This window comes from Ambystoma mexicanum, chromosome 10, assembly GCF_040938575.1.
Source record: "Ambystoma mexicanum isolate Mex_15411 chromosome 10, UKY_AmexF1_1, whole genome shotgun sequence".
Classification (NCBI taxonomy): domain Eukaryota; kingdom Metazoa; phylum Chordata; class Amphibia; order Caudata; family Ambystomatidae; genus Ambystoma; species Ambystoma mexicanum.
Window position 1 is genome coordinate 1050773470 of NC_090932.1, and position 13945 is coordinate 1050787414.

Sequence of the window (13945 nt, forward strand, 5' to 3'; positions counted from 1 at the left end):
TTATTCCAAAAATAGGGTTAACTGATAAAAAAAATGATCCCTTAATCATCAGTGATTTATGGAAGCATGGAAAAAAAGATAGTGTTGTCCAGGGCAAAATGCTCTGGCTAGGATATTGCATATTATTTTATTTGAAAAACAGGTGGACATAACAAAAAACGTATAGGCTATACAAAAAGCCTTGGATAGTAATGTTTGCCGGCACAGTGATCTTAAGATAGTTCAGACATAGTCCGACTTCCAAATAATTAAAGTCATATGTTTTTCTGTATTTATTTTTTAGCATGTCCTTTTCTATCCATATTTCCATCTTGATATGTTATTAAGATTTATCTAAAAGCTACTATGCTAGCAGTGATGAGGGGATGCTGCCCAAAGCAGACAACGATAGTGAGTCACTTCAATCTGGTCATCGATGCAAATAATGTATGTGGATCTTCTCAACTGGGTGGATCATAATAATTTATTTATGTTACCATATGATTCCTATTAGGAAAGTAATCGGAGTCAACAGCTACCCTAGTCATTGACGCTTTCAGTAAGAAAAAGATCACAGTGGGGCTAACTTAGCACATATCAGTTAGCTCATAACATAAACACCAAAAGATCAAGATATCTTTTTCTAACATTAAAGAATGCGATTTATTAGATTTACAAAATTAAAAACCTTTACAAGAGTCGAAAGGTAAAGTATTCCATCCTTGGCACAGGAAAACCAATAAGTTTGTACAAAGTTATGCAGTAATTATACGCATGGGTGGGTTAGTACAACAATGGTGATTGTGATTACATATACTACCAATGTCAAGGCAGTATGAAAACTTGTCGACACACACAAAGTTCAGGTGTTTCTGGTACGGTGAGTAGATGGAAAAACCAGCGGAAAAAGTTGTGGAACCTGCTGGTAGTTTCACCGGACTGTCTTCAGGACTGGGGGATTTATTTCAAAAAGAAAACACGAAGTGGTTGGTGAAGTGCCAGGCACCTGAAATGGGTGAGACAAAGGATGGTGAGGTTACAAACTGGAAAATAAGATTAAAAGGGGAGAGTTTTGGAAACACTGTGAAAAAAGGGACCTACCTAGGGTAGTTGAAGCGTCATGACTAACATGGTATATTTTGTATAGGGCCACAATCTGGATGAGTCTCAGGCCGGTGGATTTTGTCCAAAATTTGGACAGAAGGTCTCTGAAACAAGTGAAAAGACCGAGTTATAGTTGATGAGATGGGTTTACGATGTTGAAAAAAGGGGTTTAATAATCCTTTAATAATCATAACTCAACCCCCTTTTTTCTAACAATCTCCCTTGAGCGCTGCCTTGACTCTGGATGCCCCACATCACCCTAGAATAGCAGACAAGTAATATCTCACATAGTTCTGCATTTCTATTAATGGAAGACCCCTTTTATGACATATTTCTGAAAATTAAGCTTATCATTTTCTCACGCATGATAATATTCTTGAAACTATTCCACTGGTTGTCCGTCTGCCACAAAAAATGACTTACAAATGTACGTTTATAACAATACGTCTTGATCACTCGTGTTTAAAAATGTTTCTTTCAACAAAAATGTAGGCATTTTACGTTTCTGTTTTTCCTGTCATAATATTATGTTTCTGTATTTGGCGAATCAGTTGATAATAGATTATATATTAGTTTATCTATGTTGATTGACGTCATGAAATTCAGTCCCCTTCTCTACTCAATACATGCAGACGCAGTGACACTACTCACTCTTCACGCACGTTCATTCTATTTTTAAACGCGTGCGCATGTCTATGAACACTCACATTGGCTAAGTAATCATGAACACTACTCTCCCCACGCATGTCATCTAGACCACTGCTTGACATATATACGCATGCGCAAGCTACTAACTTCCCCTGCACTAAAATTTCATACAGCCAAAATGTTTTTACAATTACACCATACGATCCCATTATAGTGAACAGGGGAAGTGGCAGTGCAGCGGTGTCCAACGCTATATTGTTCGCTATAATAGTATCAGATGTTGCGGGGGTGTCCCCTGCTTTGGGGCTGCCAGGCACATTAAGAAATAAAAACAAAATTAAAAGAAGGACCCTGGGGAGTTGAACAGACACGATAGTGTAATGTACCTCTTCTTTTCTATCATTAATTCTACACACTAACTTCACTTCATACTTATAATTTAATAGCATTTATGCCCGCACATTCATTCATCAATTCGAAATTATTTCACTTTACAATTCTTTTTTTTTTTTTTCAGCACGCACATTTCCCTTTCAGTAATTTCACGCAAAAATATACAGTGGGCAACGTTGAAAGCTGTAGTCAGTGGCCATGTCTAAAGGCCTAGCTAGTGTTTACTAACATGTTATAATATATAGTCGGTACAGCAAAATGCCGCGGCCACTGGCTAGTATTGTGTTGAAAACCAGCACTAGTGGCTCATTAGTGTATATAATATATAGTAGGTATGGAAGAAGCCAATAGCGAGTGGCTGGTTAGTGTTGTATAATGCACAGTGGGCACGGCCGAAGGCCATTTCTTATTGCATTTTATTATTTTAAAATATAGGGCCAAAAATTGTACAAACTGCTCAAGGTCAAAGGCCATGGCTAGGGGCCCATTTATATTATAGAATATATGGTGGGCACAGCCAAAGATAGTGGCCACCGGCCAGTATTGTGCTAAAGTCCATGGCTACGGATGAAACCTGTATCCACTTGTGAAGGCCAAAATCTATGGTTGGTAATCTGTTAGCGTTTTAAAATATTCAGTGCATATGTTTGAAGGTTCTAACCACTGTCCATAACTGAAGGCCATGGCTAGTACCCATTCATGTGTTAACATATATTTGGCCATGCAAACTGACCATGGCTGAAGGCCATGCTTAATGCCAGTTACTGTTTTAATGTAATTGATGATGTCATCAGTGATGCGATCTGCGATGTCATCTTAGTTGTCATAGCCTGCGCAACAGGGGGCATTAAGTTAAGGTGGCTTTAGCTGAATTTCAGTGGTTTTGTTGCATACAGTTCTCAACTTAACATCCCTGCAACTAAAGTTATTTCCTTGAATTTCAAGTGTTTTGTTACAATGTATATCTGACCTTAATGTTCCTGCAACTAACGTTTTCTCCTTGAATTTCAAGGGTTTTTTTGTTGCATTGTATTACTAACATTAATGTCCGAGCAACTTATGTTTTAGAAATATATAATATATAATGTGTGGAAAGTAAAATAAAAAAGAAATTGTATAACCACATTTCACCCATATAAACATGTTGTAAAAAAACTTTGTAAATGTTCTTAACTTTGTATATGTACTGTTGATAAATAGAATGTTATTAACGTGTTACACTAACTGTGTATGAAGACTACACTCATATCTTAAAATACATCTTTATAAGACTACTGCCAATACATATATGTAGATATGTTTATTTTGTTTTAATTGGTTTTGAATCCACGGCTGTCAAAATACATGCACGGCTAAATGCAGCAACTACTGGGGTGGGGGTTTACTTGCGGCTCCCACATGGGATAACCACAGCTATGATAAAATACATAACAATATGTTGTTGTTTTTTACGCACACTATTGAAAGTATCAATTCAAGGTCTTTGATCTATATTTACAATGTGTGTTTTTATGGTCTATTTTAATAACTGAAACGTTGGCCCTGAAAAGGATCGTTTTGGGAGATAAGAAAAAAAAAGTTAGGAAATGGTAAAACACTAGGGCCCTCATTACAATACTGGCGCTAAACCATGGCGCTATTAGCACCATGGTTGGTGCCGGTATCGCAACGGGTCTGCCAATGTTCAATGGTTCATTACCACCCCATTCCAGGGTTGGCAGGGCGGTAATTCCTCATTGAACATTGGCCCTTCACCATTCCCATTTTTGCCCCATAGGGCTCAATGGGACTGGGGAAGGCGCTAAGTATGGTACCGCAAATTGCGGTACCGTACTTAGCACCATGGTCCCTTTGCGGGTCCCTACTTTAACGGCTGGTCTAGACCGGCCGTTCAGGTCGGGTCCCGCAAAAGGACCTCATAGTAAGGCGCTAATGGGTTAACGGCGCCGCAGCCTTTTACGGCGCCGTTAACCCATTAGTGCCAGGGTCGTAATGAGGCCTTAGGACTCATACATATAACAAAAGGTAAAAAAAGAACATTTGTTTTTTTGGCATTTTATATTTTGTACATTATTATGAATTTGATTTTCTAAAGAATGGGGTAAAAAAATGAACACTTAAAAATATACCTGCCTTGACAATTGGCCATATCTTCCAAAATAGCCTTGCCCAAAGCATCTAGGGTGCCACCTCCCACCTCGATCGTACTGTAACATGTTTTGCACATCATGATATAATTAGAACAATCGGGTGCAGGCAGGATGGACTGAGGTTGGGTTTTTCTTTGTGTAAAATAGTTGGTAATCAAATTGGATGTCTGTGGTACAGATGACAAATAATGCTTTGCTTATCTTTCTCCATGTGCTTTCTCCTTACTTTTCACAGGAGCCTTCCTATAGGATTCATCCACTTCATCCCAAGGAACACGGACAAGATGTTGAATTAAAGTGGATGTCTTGTTTGGAGGTCCCCTCAGAAAAACCTTACCACAGAAATTACACAAGCTCCTCAAAACCGTTTTGCTGTGTTTGTCCTTTATGCAGAAATATTGCCAACTGTCAGCTATGTTTTTTTGTGCAAATGACATTTTCCCTGCTTGTAAAGCTGAAGCCACCTCATCATCACTGCTGGTCATAGTCATACTGAAATGCAGGACTTTAGAGGAAATATATAAACTGTAAAATAACACAATACAAAAAGGACTCTGCCACTCAATATAGATATATATACTGTCCACTCGTGCAGTGCTCACCTACAATAGAACACCATTTTCAAAAGAAAAATTGGTATTTAGCTTTCTACCTCCTTTGGTCAAGAATACCATAGTAACCAATTGGCTTTCTAGCTTTCCTTCAGGTTTTAACAAATGCCTTAAAACTAAAGTCTGTGGCCATGCAGTTATGATATGATAGGTTATTTATAATGTGCTTAATACCCAGAGGTTTCTAAGCGTGGACCCGGGGATCAAACCTGTGGCGATCTGTGTCTTCTTTCTTCCAAGGTGAGTATGCTGCCCCTGAGATATCCGCCCGAGACCAGTTGTGCAAAAATCGTTCATTCATCCTATCACTGCTGTTGTGTGTGACATCAAACATCTCATAGCTTGTTATACCTCTTTTGCGGTGTATGTCCTTGCCTTTCCTTGTCAGAAGTAGTATGTATGCAGTACCACCTGCAAATTGAAGTTAAGAAAACTTCAACATCTGAGGGTCATAAAAATGGGGTCCATCATATCCAATGGCAAAGCATTTCAAAGAACAACACGCAAGTGATTTCCGACTGTGAACTTTTTACACAATAGCACATTTTACCAAAGATCCAAGAGAGGGTGATCGTGTTTTGAAGCTGCAACAGTTGGAAACCAAATTTATTCTTGACTTCGATACAAAAATCCCAATGGACATAATGTTGAAGAATAACTATATACCTTTTTTTGGGAGTGTAAAAATGTTCCTGCTATCAAATTATCAGCTGTTCTTGGTTGAGTTTTTTATGATTTATATTGCGTGTCTTTTTGTTATATTTTGCTGACATACAATATTTAGTTTAGAATGTAATTGGAATTTGATTCTGTTCTCACTTTGTTGTTTATCATCAATTGCTCATTATTGGCTGTTTGCTGACTGACCCTTGTCGGTGTTGGTCGGCCGTATGTCTTTGTGAAACAGGGGACTTTAGAGCTTTTATATATTTTTTTGTGTCATGAGTTCCATTTGGCTCAAGCACTTGCACTGTATTCCATATGATCATTATGTGTTGTCCCCCAGGGCTCTTGTGTGTCGCCAACGCTCTATAACGTCTTTACAAAACCACTTTTTGATGTACTTGACTATCTGGGTGTCTCCTATACGAACTACGCTGACGACACCCAGATACTCATTCCCATCACTGGTGACTACCTGGCTGACACTAAGGCCTTGAACGAGGTCTACTTGGTTATCCAAGCTTGGATGGCACAACACCAGTTATGCCTCAATGATGACAAGACTGAGCTCCTCATCTTGGGCACTACGCAATGCCTTAGTAAACTTGAGCCATCCTACCAATCATTTGTCATCGATGGCAACACCATCCAAGTCTCGAAAGACACCAAAACCCTAGGTGTCTATCTTGACGCCACCCTATCCCTATCCAGACAAACAAATGCAGTCAGATCCTCTTCAGCATACACCTGCAAACTCATTGCAGCTTGCAGGCCATTCCTGACCACCCCCAACGCGGTCACTCTTATCATGGCCAAAATTGACTATGCGAGCGCCCTCTACCTTGGAACGAGCCAAGAGAATATGAACAAACTGCAAATTACCCAGAATAACGCTATCAGAGCAGCCCTAAGCATCCCACGAAACCACCACATCTCGGAATCTAGATCTAACTTACACTGGCTACCGGTCAAACAGAGAATTTCACTGAAAGCCTTAGGTCTCACCCACAAATGCCTAGCTAACCAAGCCCCACCATACCTCTGTAGCCGGCTATCCCGACACGCGCCCACCCGTCCGCAAAGAACGGCTCAGACCCACTGCCTAACCATCCCTAGGTTCAAGCTACAAAAGGCGGGTGGATATAGCTTCCCCGTCCTAGCCTCTAAGCTTTGGAATGCCCTCCCTCTCACCATCCGATCCGAAGAACGCTTTAGTGCCTTCAAAGCTAAAACCAAATCCTGGCTCTCCAACCAGCCATAATGTCCGGACCAGCCCTGGGAAACTCCTGCTCTAATCTACCTCCTGTAAATATGTACATTGCTGTATGCCTTGTATACTATGTACTTTTTAATGCTTTGAATATATTTAATTGTATGCTTATGTAACCATGTCTAAATTGCACCCTGATGCCTCCGGGCCAGATGGTGCGCGTTACAAATAAAACAAATACAAAATACAAATCCAAGCGGCTCTTTATTCAGAAAAGTATTCATTATGTATACATTAATTCATGATTATGAGGATTGGGATTGAAATATTGTATTATCTCTGATGGTTATGGAATCTTGTTCATTTATGTGTTCTACCGGTTTATCTGTGCTTTAGGCATTTCCACTTTATCATGTTGTTCTGGTTATATATTATGCATTATCATAGTTGCTTTTTGCCTTGGCACTTTATTATGCTGCTCTTATTTTAAATCTTGTATTATGCTTGATAGATTGATTTTATATATTCCTTACAGGTATGGTAGACTATATAAATTTCAAACACATCTATTGCATTATGTACTCATTAGCTTCCATCACTTATTTGGGTGGACTGCTATTAATTATGGATTTCAGTGTACCACACTGTATGGATAATGTACTATGGTTGATTAAAGTTGTTCCATGTATTTGCACTTTTTTATGCTGCTTTGGCATTATGTCTTGTATTATACTTGACAGAATGCATAAATATGTATTATATGATATGGATTGTGTAATTGGTTGATTGGTGTTTATTTATGCATTTACACTTTATTATACTACTTTGGCATTTTGTCTTATATCACACTTGACAGAATTGAAAATGTGTTCACCATTACCGTTAGTTTTGGTGTTTAATATTAATGTATAGAATGTTAATTTTATGCAATACTGTGATATTCCTAAATGCATTGATTGCACTATGCACTTTATTGGTCTTTTCCAAATACATGTGTGGACCATAATTGACAGTATGCAATTTGCTGATCTTTATTGAATACATGTGTGGACCATAATTGATCAGTGTACCCATTTTGGGTTTTAATTGTTCATTGTATATTGTATGTAATACCATGATATTCCAAAATACATTGTATGCACTGTGCACTTTAATGGGTTTTATCGAATACACGTGTGGACCATGATTGATTAGTGTACCCACCTTGGGTTTCATTTGTTCATTGTAACATTACACAAGGTCTGTGATATCATATTTGATGTCCTGGGTGTCAGTCTTAGCAGTGCATGGTGGTGGCGTGAGTTATGGTTGCTTAGCTTACCATAACTGGCGAATTTCAGGGGTTTTTCGATTTTACTTGTAACCATAACGTCCTTTAACAACATTTTTTTACTGAATTTCATAGGTTTTTATTAGTGCAATTTAGCCCAAGCACAGTGAGGTTTTCACACCTAAATGATTGACCAATCACATAGACCAATCAACAGTTGTTCCTGCATGTGGCAGTAGCCGCATCAATGGCAATCCCAATCACTTTGAAAGCTACATTGACGCGTCTATGGGCTCTGTGCCTGTTTTTGTGCCAGCCAATTGGATTATGGGTTGCATAGCCGTGTCAACGAATGAGCCAATTACAAGATGCAATGTATTGAAGTGGCTATGCCCATGCCGTTTGTTGAAACCCATGCATGCAAAATTAGCGAATAGTCAGCCACCTTCAACGTGGCTACACATCTTCACGCTTGATGCACCAGCAATCATATCACAAGTTGCGTCTACTCGCCTAAACATGACTCTTATCTGCGTCAACAAACGATCCAATAAAACGTTGCGATATATTGACGTGGGCATGCCCATGCCGTTTAACAAAACCCACATGTACAAAATTAGCTAATAGGATGTTAATCTCCTTCGATGCAGCGACACATTTTACGTGACTACGCATCTTCGTGCCTGATGAACCAGCCAATCATATCATGAGATGCGGCTCCGCGTCTGCATGTGACTCCAATTTTTGTAAAAAAAAACCAAACATCCAGTCACACATTGCTATCTATTGACATGGCTACGCCCATGCCATATGATGACATCTGTGTATGCAGAATTGTCCAATTAGCGCGTGCGGCTGTGTGCAGCCATGAATAATCACCCCACCCACAAAAGAAAGTTTATATTGATAATAGCTATCAGTCCTTGTTAGTGACAGGTTATCCAACTAACTGCAAGAACTTTTGGCACTTTAACCCTTTAAATTGTCTTCCTTTTTACCAAACTTTCACCTAATCCTCCATTCCTTTGTCTTGTGATTTGTTCAGTTTGTCTATTATGTATTATTTCTTTATTTTTTTAGAAACCTTTTTCATTTTTTGAGGCACTGTCTTTGTAGTGTTCTACTTTTTTATTGTTTTACATATTCCTCCACTGTTGGACACTCCAACATGTCCAACCAGGATGGTAGCAGCAGTGATAACAATGTCACTGTCCACATGTCGCCACCCAGAAAGAAAGCAACTGGAATGAACACCATCGCAGACAGTTGATGATACTTCCAGGTGAAAGAAAACTGTTTGGAAAAAGAGGTGGAGGACGTACTATGCACATTATGCCAAAAAACTCTACAATTGGGCCCATCTAGTGTTCCATCACAAAGCCTAGGAGCATCAATAATGATAAACCATCTGGTGCGAGTACACTGGGATAATGTGGATGATGCCTATCGGAAATCGCACAAGCACCACAAAATAAAAATGCATGGGCCTCATGCATTTCATGCACCAGTGGGAAATCGGTGACAATCAAGGATGTGTCAACTTCAGCAGCAGTGTCAAATCTATTTCCACCTTTTGTGAAAAACATATAAAAATAAAGAGAATACCAAATAAATATGTTTCTTTTTATTTTAATTCCCATTGATATAACTTCATCCTTATGTATTGTCCACCCCTGTTCCACCCCCATTTTTCCTTCCCCCAAAATGGCCCTTTTAAGTGCCAATCTTTAAGTTACAAAAATAGAAAAAAATTAACACATAATGAAACAATATTTTACAATATCAATTGTCATTTATTTTATGCAGTTTGAGTGCCTAAAAAAACACAAATGTTTGTTTTTAACTGTGGTTACAATGTTATCAGGGTACCATTTAGCCACGGGTAGAACCACTCCAGTCATTGCTTGCCTACGCCACAGAGGCATAATCCTGTGACTCGTTGGCTGATCATGTAGCCACATTTAAAAATAATATAAACAAAATATACCAATCTGTGCCTATACATATATGCATTTCACATATATATATATATATATATATATATATATATATATATATATATATATATATATATATATATCATATTTATCAAATGTCTTACTCAATACCTTTATATGTGTTGTCTTCTTTCTACAAATCATAAGACTTGTCAAATTTAAGGACACATTGAAAATTGTCCACAAATCTAGCACAAAAGTAGTTACAAACATGGAATCGTAGTGAAGAATATGCTATCCAACTTCAAAGCACAATGACAGCAGCAATATGTTTCAAGGGTTGAGGTATGCTTCTTGTTTAACAATACAGATTACTATGCAGCCCTAATAATTTTACATCTCCCTAGGTCAGTGCATTGTGTAACAACATATGACATTACATAGCATGACACCCAAATAGGTTTCTGCCCTTCGAAAGCACACCATTTCTAAGCAATTTTGTGAAACTGCCAAATATGTCTGCTGATTATTATTCCTAAATTACTACAAACAATTTGATGGGAGTCGAAATACTGCAGTATAAAAGAAGGCCCCATGTAGACCTCTCCTCTAAGTGCTTGATTAATGTGGGATGGTAATCAGCAGCTCATATAGCGTAAATAAGATGAGAAAAGTAGACTATCACTAAGTGGGCATTAAGTTTGTCGGGTATTGGTATATCTAAGATTGGCATGCTTGAGTAATGGGGGAGTCTATTGAGCAGCTCATATAGCATAAATAAAATGAGAAAGTTAGAGTTTGAATAGGTTGTGCACATCTTCCACTTCAAATATGCATCCATTAACATGAATTCTTAGGCTCTGAAACAAATGGTCACCATGATTTGGGGAATGCACAAGGTGTGTCCCTTACCTTAATGATCAAACAAGACATGGGAAAACTAATGGAACTATTTCTTCACACCATCTTTACCTTTTCCAGTTTGACTCAGAAACAAAAATGGAGACAGACCACCAGATGTAATAGTACCATTTAGAAATCACAGAGCATTGTTAATAAAGTAGTTTCAGCTTTCATGAGAAACCACAACCAATTATGGATTTCAAACAACAGCATACAGTTCTACATGGACAATGTATATAGACATGATGGACTACACTTAAACGATGGAGGAAATATGGTGTTCCTTCATAACATCAAAACAGCACTCCACATATACTAAAATACTACACTTAGTGTACCCTAAAACAGTCATTTTAAGGACTACTTAGCACATATAAATAAACACAATAACATAATAAGCAAAAACAATTTGTTCTTATACCCGCAGCTACAGTTCATTGACTTTTATTATAAACGCGATTACAAATTCTTAGTTAAAGGGGAGGGCTCACTTCCAATTTTATAACAGTAGAACGTAATAGATTAATACAGTACAACACTGCTCAGCTAGTTTTGTAAGGTAGTTGAAGATATAGAAAGCAGAGAATAATACATGACAGTAAACTAGGTACGGAAACATTTTATAAGCACAAGATATAACAGCATGAATTTGTAGAACTATTTTCTTCTGTTTTTCTCCACACTCCCACATATACAAAAGCATGAAAACACTAATCTAAAATAGATAAGACTCCCAAATACCTACCGTGTCACTGACCATGGCCCGTGATTTTTCATCCCCAACTTCACTGTACCTATACAAATAACTTTTAAAAAACAACACTGACACCTCAAAATATATATAGCCACGGGCATGAAACTACTCTTAACCCCGGGTTCACACAGTCCTTCATAGCCTCAGCTATAGCTACGAATATCGGCAAACCGGCCACAATATAAAAATGATTTTCTGCCCCCCCCTCAGGCCCTCACCAAGTACCCCCCTCCTCTGTACCAGCTCCCCCCACTATCCAGTTGGCAATCTCACCTCACCTGTCCTCTCCCTTTTCCCCACAACACACGCTGTTTCTGTGATGCAGTTTGCTTAGAGCTGTTGGCTATTTAAGTTTCAAGCTGAGTCTACAGCAAGCTGCATGTTGCAAACTCAGCCCCTCTACTCCCCTCCCTCCACTCACTTGGTGCCCTCTAGCCACTCCCCACCTCTAGCCTGATGACATTTGCATGTTTTTTTTTATTGTAAATAGCTTTTTTCCTGCATTTATTTTACCTGTATCCTTGGCTAGAGCTGCAGATATCTCTTGCATCGAGAGAAAAACAAGATTGCAGTGGTTTCATTTCTTTAAAAAAAACAGTTTCAATTAAATCCCCAAGATATTTATTTTTGAGACGGGGGCACCCCATTCTCTGTCAAATATATAAATTAAATAACTACTGCACGAAATAACCCCCAACCACGCATGGATAGCTTATCAATGCTTTATGCCCAACTTGTTTTGGACCTGGTCAAATCTGTCAAGTGGTTTGGGCTGTCTGCTTTGTCAAATATTGACTGTGTTCGTCTTTGGGAAAATGAATGGGAAGTAGGCCGCACTTTTAGAAAGACATATTTTTTGACACTTATTAACTTTTTAATTTTTTAACAAATCTTTATGAAACTTTGGGGTGGGGGTAGTTATTAATCACTTTTGAAATTCCGGCCAAAACCATCACTCGAAACAAAAGTGATTAACTATTGAATTTTTAGGGGTTCCTGTGGGAGTCCAACTCACCTTAACTATAGGGTGGCTATTGCCGCCTTATGATATATTCAAGGGAAAGAAAAAAAAGTTGTTGCAGGCACGTTAAGGTGAGCAAAACATTTAAAAAAAAAGAACTTTAAATTCAAGGAGAACGCTTTAGTTGCATGGAAGTTAAGGTGAGAAGTTAACACAACAAACCCCCTAAAATACAGCTAAAGCCACGTTAACTTCACGTACCCTGTTGCACAGCCTATGACCACAATAATGATATCACAGATCACACCATTGATGACATCACTAATTAAATTACAACAGTATCCAGCATTAAGGATGGCCTTCAGCCATGGTCAGTATGCATGGCCAAATATATTTTAACACATTGATAGGTACTACTCATGGCCTTCAGTAATGGACACTGGCAATAGTTTTCACCCATGTGCAATGCATATTTAAAAACACTAACAGGCCACCAACCATAGACTTTGGCCTTCACCAGTGGCTACAGTTTTTAGCTGTTCCCACTGTATATTATATACAATGATCAGCCACTCGCCATGGCCTTCAGCTCAATACTGGTCAGTGTCCACAACCTGTGTCTGTGCCCACTATATATTCTAATATATATATATGAGCCACTAGCCATGACCATGAGCAGTTTGTACATATTTTGCCATGTCCACTGTATATTTGAAAATAATAACATGCCACAAGCGAAGGACATCAGACACTAACAAGCCCTTATCTATGGCATTCAGCCCTGCCCAATGTATATTTTATACACTAACCTACCAGTAGCCATGGTCTTCAACACAATACCAGCCAGTGGCCTCAGCCTTTGGACATGCCAACTGTATATCCTTACATATTAATGGGTATTAGCTACGGCCTTTAGCTATGGCCACTGTCTACAGCTTTCAATGTTGCACTCTGTATATTTAAAAACAGTGACGGGCCACTAGGCATGGCTTTTAACCATGCATATTGGTATTTAGCACCATTAACTGACCACTTGCTATGGTTTTTGGTGATGGCCAGTGACCACAGCCTTAGTCAAGACCAATTCCATAGCCTAAATTGATATTTAGAAAATCAAAGTTTTTATGAGCTAATGATTTGATCATTTTATGTCTAACATCATTATTCATGCCTTGAAACACTTGTGTATAGGCGCGTTATAAATGCCTTATCATATCATATCATTGATGTAATCTGTTATTTACAGTGTTATTAGTGTTGTCATCAGTGATGTCATCAGTGATGTAATCTGTGATGTCATCAATGTGGTCATAGGTTATGCAACAGGGGGCACGATGTTTAGGTGGCTTTAGCTGAATTTCA

At 38.5% G+C, this 13945-nt stretch overlaps 1 protein-coding gene across 1 annotated transcript in view; it reads right to left on the bottom strand.

Moving 5' to 3' along the window:
• Positions 1 to 1091: 1091 nt before the first annotated feature.
• LRRTM4 (leucine rich repeat transmembrane neuronal 4) overlaps positions 1092 to 13945 on the bottom strand; it is a 259374-nt gene continuing 246520 nt past the window's right edge. Inside the window, exon 3 of the mRNA XM_069618861.1 lies at positions 1092 to 1187. Coding sequence (XP_069474962.1) covers positions 1104 to 1187 — 84 coding nt within the window. The 3' untranslated portion in view covers positions 1092 to 1103. The remainder of the gene's footprint in view (positions 1188 to 13945) is intronic.